The sequence below is a fragment of the Pleurodeles waltl genome, chromosome 12, assembly GCF_031143425.1.
Source record: "Pleurodeles waltl isolate 20211129_DDA chromosome 12, aPleWal1.hap1.20221129, whole genome shotgun sequence".
In the NCBI taxonomy this organism is placed as follows: Eukaryota; Metazoa; Chordata; class Amphibia; order Caudata; family Salamandridae; genus Pleurodeles; species Pleurodeles waltl.
The window spans coordinates 621,529,454-621,537,293 of NC_090451.1; the positions used below are offsets into that span (position 1 = coordinate 621,529,454).

Consider the following 7,840-nt stretch of genomic DNA (forward strand, 5'->3'; position numbering starts at 1 on the left):
AAGGTTGTCTTCTCCATGGCAAGAGCTAGAAAATCTTACTAGGTTTAACCATGATATTCACTCAGTTTCTCAAACTGTTCTCCTTCCATAAGAAAAAAATCACCTCTTTAACCTTCTGTTCAAGTTTTTTTTTCTTTACTTTACAGCACTAAGAAGCTTCATCCTAGGTGCACTTGATGAATACATACAGAACAGCAGCTCTAGGGCTTGTGTGTTCCTGATTAGATGGAACCTGGTTTGGCAGTTTGGTCTTGGTTGCTTCGTGTTGTGTGGTCAAGCCTAATTTGTATGTGTATGCACTTTGAATATAAATAAATTCCCTGATATTAGTCCTGAGCTCACTGTTACGGTCTCGGTACATCTTAATGATGAGACACAACAAATCTGAATCTAGTCTGTTCTATTTAGCGTGGACTTGGTCTACGATTGTGTTCTGGACCATCCCTTGTGGTGGAGGATAGACCCCTGGTTAGTTTGCACAGGACTGGTCAGTGTCTGTAAGAACACAAATGAGCTAAAATGATGGACTGGATTGCAGTTCAGACTACCAGTAGTTTGCTTTGATTCAAACGTTCCTTTGCCCACCTTTTATTCTCGCTAAAGGAGTATATGCCTGATTCTTAAATTTACTAGATAGTAATATTGTCTCAGGTATGAAAATTCAGCCTAAGGTACTTGGGTTAAGCAGTTATACTTGATGTTGGCTTCTCAGAATTAATTAATAGTGTTCTCAATAGGTTTTTGTTCATTAGAACATTGTTGCTGAATTAAAGCAATTGGAAAATAATCTTGGAATCAAAAGTACATTCCGGAGGTCGTGTTGTAAGACAAAATTCTTAGTAAATCGAAACTCTCCTCTTTAGATTGGAAAAATAAATACATGAGCAAAGATGTCGTATGATCCTTTAGTTACGCAAATAGAATTATGTATAGAGCCTCATAATGTTGTTTTGGTCCTTTTAGTATAAATCAGCTGGTTTACTTATGAAAAGAACCAGCATTTCTTAAGTTGAACAAAAGGCCCAAATATAATTTACTAATGGGGCTATTATTTATTGAGTAAGGTGCCTACATCCTGGCTTCTCCAGAATGCTGACAAAATCATTGGTAAGAACTGGATGAACTAGAGGGGAACATCCTATGTCAGTATCCCACAAAACACAAGTCCAATGGTTTTCACATTTTAATGTCTCGCTTCCACCCCCCTTGTGTGAAATAATGTATTTTGGACCCACAAAATAACAAACGTATTTCCTCACATTTTTTCCATAAAATGTTAATTACAGCAGGAAGGCTGAATTGTTCAGGCGTGGCTTGAGAGCACACCCTCTATCAAATTTTGAAGGTCGGCAATACTTATTTACAAAAGCAATTTTCAATGTACCTATATAAAAGAAAGCTCTGTAAATCATCAGTCAATTCAGATATTTCATGTGGAATTTGCTGATTAATGAGATATTTTAAAAGCATAGTCCTAGGCAAGGTTCGGTTTTATTTTTCTTACAATAAATCCACTAGATCAAAATATATTGTTTGCTAGTGAACAAAATGTATGAAAGAGTTTTTATAAAGCATCCAAGACTTTCGACAAACATTTACATCCATTCTTGCCTTTTATTTTTTAAATTATGAAACCCGTCTGGTCACACTGTTACGTGACATCGTCTGCCAGTCCTTGTTTTACATCCAAAAGCATCTTGTACCTGGGATTTTTGACCCTATAAAGTAATGTTAAATGTGAACCAAGTCCTAGATGCAATATGCTGTTGGGTAAAATGGCAGTACTGGCTGAAGGTGTTGCACAAAACATAGAGCCACTTGGCGACTATGGGCCTATAGGACATTTTGAACTATGGCCTTATGCTTGTTACCCCTCAAATACTCATACTCAAAAGTGGTATTAATTGGCCATTACTGAGTGGCTTACAGCAGCTCACTTTTCTTTCATCCCATCGCACCAATTATACCAGCTAGTTCAGACCCTGGGAGGCTTGCCCTGCAGTTTGAAGTCCACTGTCCTAGAATGAGCTTCCTTCACCAGCAACGAGCAGTCACGGTTTCCTATTGGGAGTGGCGCCTTTCAGTGGCTTCAGATCTGCATCCAATGCAGGAATCTTCAGTTGGTGGCATATTATTGAAAAAAATAAATGTTTGAGAATGTTCTCTTTCCTATTGCATTAGCTGTTGAAGGCTGGATTCTTTTTATAACTGGTGTGCATGAAGAAGCCACAGAAGAGGATGTTCATGACAAGTTTGCAGAGTTCGGAGAGATCAAAAACATCCACTTGAACCTGGACAGGAGGACCGGTTATCTGAAGGTACAAAGGAGATGAAATGTGCTTCTGAAACGGCTAATGATCATGTTTATGGAAGTTCCATTAGACTGATGTACTGATGCTGATTGCTTGTAATTGGGATATCGCAGTATGTGGGTTCTCTTTGGAAAAATCGTTTAAGTACTGATCTGTGTGAGAAACAGTACTTTTTGCCTGACTTGTGAAATAATTTACTAAACATCCACTAGTAACATGAAATCAAACTATGTGTGCAACTACATGTGCACTTAATGTACATAATTCATGGCACTGGCCTACAGAACAGGACAGTGGCAGCCTCACTACTTCCCTGTTTTGGTTTGAAATTGGTTTTGTTTGATAACTCATTAACTATTCTGTCACAATTTATGTGTAAGAAAGGTTAGCGGTGTAAAAAAAAAAAAAAAAAAAGCTGGGGAGAGCACAGTAAGGTTGTTTGCTCTAATTTTCTTTCTCTCAAACTCTTGTTACAGGGTTATGCCCTCGTGGAATATGAAACCTATAAAGAGGCCCTGGCAGCCATGGAAGGCCTCAATGGTCAGGACCTAATGGGCCAGCCAATCAATGTAGACTGGGGTTTTGTCAGAGGACCTCCAAAAGGAAAACGGAGGTAAGCATATCGTTCTCACTATTGTGCTGTCATAACCCTCGTTTTTATCTCGAGCCTATCAGACAGCGCAAGCAATCTGGTTCCAAAAGACCTATTGTAAGTGTACAAAGAACTTACAGACCTTACATCCCACCTTGTGCTTACAATTGGTTGGCTTTGTAATTGGCTGGCTTCTTATTCAGTGGCTTTTCTTGTCCCCGTTACTATGTTGTGGTTGTTCCTTCCCTCGAGCATAGTCCCTTTAGCAGCACTCTGACTGGCTGGGTTCTACCCTTTCGCTGCTGACTTTCAGGGAACTACTTTTTTCTTTTTCCTTAAGCACTCCATGAGACTGCATTTGTTTTCCAGCTTTCTCCCTTGTGTGCTTTCCCACCTTTCCACACTCCCACCTCCGGTGCTCTGCGTTGCTGTTTCCCCCATGTTGCAAACTCTTGTGCCTCTACCCCCCCCACCACTAAATGTCTTGTTGCTTCAACATTGCTTTTTATTATAATTTACATCTCAATTTTTAATCGGTCAACTGAAAAAAAAAAAGAGGGGGGGGGCACTCACTTCAAGTGTAGGAGCACTTGCATTATGAATCATGCTTGTGTAATTATTATCCTTGTGCACACCTACAAAATATTGCAACAGCATTATTGAATCTTTTTGCCTGCTTTCTTATTTATTTATTCATTCATTCATTTTTTTTGGTTTTTTTTACTTTTGGGCGTATTGCATAGTAATTTGCTGATGCTATACAGCATAACCAAAAGGCAGGGAGTGATAAAGCCTATAAGTCCCAAAGGTGGGACCGATTGGCTTTGCCATGGCTTGGTTTTTTTCTGCTAACTAAGTAAACGCTTCTGGACTGAAAAACTAGATGGAAAATTATACTTTACCTACTACTTCCATTTCGTTGGCCCCTGATATATATGTTTTCTGTGTAACAAAGCTAGAAGGTTTTCCTGGGAAGGATTGTAGTGCGATGAGATGTATGCCATAGCATTGGTGAAGCACACCTTTAACCTTTCAGTCTCCCTGTCGTGGCTCAATAAAAAAAAAAAAGTGACTAAGCCCTTGGTTCAGGTTTTTTTCTTCTAATTCAGCAGATTTTAAAATGGCGTCATTTTAGCATCAGCCTTAAATGTCATGTGCTCCTTTCTGTGCAGGAAACAATTCGTTTCTTTGGCAGCAATGATATTTGGTAATGCTGCTGCTCATTCCTCTCCTGACTTTGCCAATATAAATATCATGACACGTGACCGTCAGCAAGGATTAGTGCTCCGGAAATGGTTGGAGTTCTTTTAGCGAGTTTAACACTACTTTTCCAAGGCAATAGCAATTGTTAGCTAAACCGGCTTCTCCCTTACCCCAATTTACAACAAAACATATTTTTCAATCCTTTACATTATTACATAAGATCTTCATCTGCTGCTAATAGAAAAAAGCGATTCTTATGCTTTGAATCTTCTAGTGATGAGTCCAGAGTTTTTCACAGGACAGTTGCTTTTGCAAGACAGGCAATCATCCATAGCCAGAGTCGTGCAGCCAGCTCTGTGGTGTTTTTCCCCCTTGGTTTTTGTGGACGAGCTCACGTTGGTTCTAAACAACCAGCATACCGCCACCAATGGCATTTTGGCATAAGTGTTAAACCATGCCTGTTCCGAGGGCCTAGAGTTATCCAGCACTTATTTGGCGGGCATTATGTGCTTCTTCCTGTGGGGCTTTTTGTAATTTTTTTTATTTGATTAAAAGCCTTACGCCCTCATTATGACCCTGGCGGACGAGGGAGAAGTGGCGGTAAAACTGGCAACAGGCCAGCGGAATTTTTTTTTGACTATGACCATGGCGGTTATCGCCATGGTCATCTGCCACTACTCCACTCCAACCGCTGGGCTGGAGACTTCGGTCTCCAGCCCAGCGGCCGTCACCAGACCACCGGCGGTATCGGGACCCTGCATACCGCCATGGATTTCGGGTGGGTTTTAACCGCCCCGAAATCCATGGCGGTAGGCTCTATCAGTGCCAGGGAATTCCTTCCCTGTCACTGATATGGGTCTCCCCCACCCGAGTCCTCCCCCCACCCCCTCCACCCCCTGCATCCCCTCAAAGGTGGCAGGACCCCCCTCCCCACCCCCAACATGCACATATTCACACCCCCACCCCCAACATGCACATATACACACCCCTACACGCACACATACACTACAACACATACCCGCACACATACACGCACACATGCACACAGACATATACGTACACATTTCCCATACACACAACACCCCGCATGCATACACGCACTCACACACACCCTCCACATACTCACACGCACACCCCCATGCACGCACACAACACACAACACCCCCCGCCCCCCTCCCCTAACGGATGATCAACTTACCTTGTCTGTTGATCCTCCGGGAGGGGTCGGGGATCCATGGGGGCTGCTCCGCCGCCAGCTCCCCGTCACCAGACCACCACCACCACACTGAATCATGGGATGTGATTCGGTGGGCGGTGTTCTGATGACGGGCGGTGGAGGTGGAGCAGCCTCCACTTACCCACTGACCGCCAGTATGGCTGCTGGCGGATCTCAGTCCGAAAAAGGACGGAGAGCTGCCAGCAGTCATAATACGCTGCGCAGAAAACTGCCTGCACTGGCGGTCTTCAGCACAGCGGAACCTCGGTGGTCTTTGGAAAAGACCACTGAGGTCGAAATGAGGGACTTAGGGCCATATGTACGAAAGCTTTTTCCCATAGACACAGAATGGGTAAAATCCTTTCGTACATCTGGCCCCCAGTCTATTGTGAATATTTTGGTTAGTAGCGCCCACTACTCGTTTAGCCATAAAATTCTCTTTTCCCTTTCTTTTGAAGAATGGGTGAAGGAATTTTTTGGGAGAATTGTAATTTCCCTGGTGACTGTCCTATCTCTTCAGTTATTTCCTGTATTTCTTAAAGCGGTTCACCCATTGCCAGTCGTACGTTCAGCGTTCTTTAGTGTATCATAAACACTCTTTACAGGGAATGTGTTGCTTTGGTATTCTAAAACAAAGCACTGCTAAAAAGCTGCATCAGAACGATGTGACAGTCAAAAACATCATTTTAAAGCTTAGTCTTGTGGTATTTTAGTTTTTCACTGCAGCTGGTTACCAGCCCTCATCCTTGTCCTGCTATAGCAGACACTGCTCCACTGAACAATCTCTATTGAACCATGACACTGTTCCTTCTCTACTTGACGTTCATGTGCCTTTATTTGAAAATGGCTCCTTGTCGGTAGCCATCTTCCCTCCTGCTGTCTTATGAAGGGTGCCACTGGAGACCTGGATGGCAGTGATTAGAAACAAATAAAGACAATTTTTCCTGCCCGAGAACAAAAAGAAAATGCCCTGGGACAGTCAGGTGGGGCATTCACATCGTTAAAAAAATAGTCCCATCAGATTTTCCTCTTTTAAGATACTGTGCGTGCTCCTGCTCTTTTCTTAGAGGTTGGACCATTTGACACTGGGAAAAAGTGTTTTTTGCAGAATTTCCAAATTCATAATTATGGGGTGAGGCTGGGGTTTCTGCCCGGCTCATTTTTCTTCTAAAATCAATGTTATAGTATGATTGTACATTGTTAACAAATCTCTAATGGGCAGTCTTTTTAATTTTTAATTTTATATTACTCTTGAAAAATCCTCTGAGAGGCTTTATAGCTCCTAGTTTTTGTGGCATTGAAAGTGAAGTTGGTGAGTACGTTTATTTCTTGAATCCTGCCTCTAAAAATGTGTTTATGTGCATTTTCTTTCACTGTTAGTTGTTCATGATTTCTTTAGTGTTTTGCTTTCTGCAAAAGTGAAATGTGTTCTACTTTTTTCAGGAGTGGACGCAGGAGGAGCAGGACACCAGAAAGGAGACGGCGTTGAACGTCAATTTTTTTCTCATCTATCTTTGGATGTAAATTGTCAGTGCACGTTTTTGGGACTACAGTTTTAAAAAATACATACACTTTGTATTACAATTTACAGTTCCCTGCATGCGCTGCAGCCAGTACTGAATTTATTATTTTATCTGTACATGGCTATTTTTATTATTTCAATTCAGTCCACATAGGATGCTTTTTTATGTACTATTTAAATGTTTTGACTGTAGATGTACATAAAACACACACATTTGGTGCTCGTTTATCCCACATGTTAAAATCTCAGCTGATCTCACGGAGATATGTTTACCAACAAACAAGCAGAAAATGATTTGGTAAACTAATTTTATCAAGTGAGAATAGTTGCACATCCTCTGTGCTGGAGGATACGACTTCCCCAAAAATTGTTCCGTGGAGAACTGTACAATCCTGAATAAAGTCTGCTGGTGTTACTTAGTTTGATTGCTTTCTGTTAATCGAGTTATGATTAGAAGTTCTCCTTCACTGGATCCTCCACATCAAGACCCAACAGCTGTTGGATCTTGTAAACAGTGCAGAGTAGTTTCATGGTTCCAGTACCAGTTGTGAAGTGCACCACATAAGAGCATGGGAGCTGTGACAAATCTCCTTTTCTTTAGGAATAAACTGTGCAGCATTTTCTGAGGCTGTGCGACTGCTCCCTTAAACCAGAAAAAAACTTATGATGAATTTTCCGAAGTGGTGCTTTTTTGTTACTGTAGTATTCACTGTCCACATATAGAAGGTTAAGCAAATACGTTTATATTTGTATGTAGAAGCCCATGTGCACGCTTCCAGAAATACCACAACCCCACCAGGTACTAGTTGTTAAAGAAGCTCAGCCCTTTCCTTCATGAGCTCTCAAAAGAACTCTGGGCGGGCTGTGCAGCCCACATTCTGTTTGCAGATCAGAACACTTTGCTGCTCACACAACAACATCATCACACCTAGATACTACAGTTCCAAAAAGAAGCCTTTGACCAGCAACATTTAACCCTCTTCAGATTGCATCGT

The 7,840-nt window shown here is 41.7% G+C and overlaps 1 protein-coding gene across 1 annotated transcript in view; it reads left to right on the forward strand.

The window, feature by feature from the left end:
* LOC138267162 (RNA-binding protein 8A-like) overlaps positions 1–7,264 on the forward strand; it is a gene marked incomplete at its 5' end in the record, with an annotated part of 251,162 nt that extends 243,898 nt beyond the window's left edge. Inside the window, 3 exons of the mRNA XM_069216012.1 lie at positions 2,182–2,318; positions 2,789–2,925; positions 6,767–7,264. Of these exons, the coding sequence (XP_069072113.1) occupies positions 2,182–2,318; positions 2,789–2,925; positions 6,767–6,812 (320 nt within the window). The remainder of the gene's footprint in view (positions 1–2,181; positions 2,319–2,788; positions 2,926–6,766) is intronic.
* Positions 7,265–7,840: the final 576 nt, after the last annotated feature.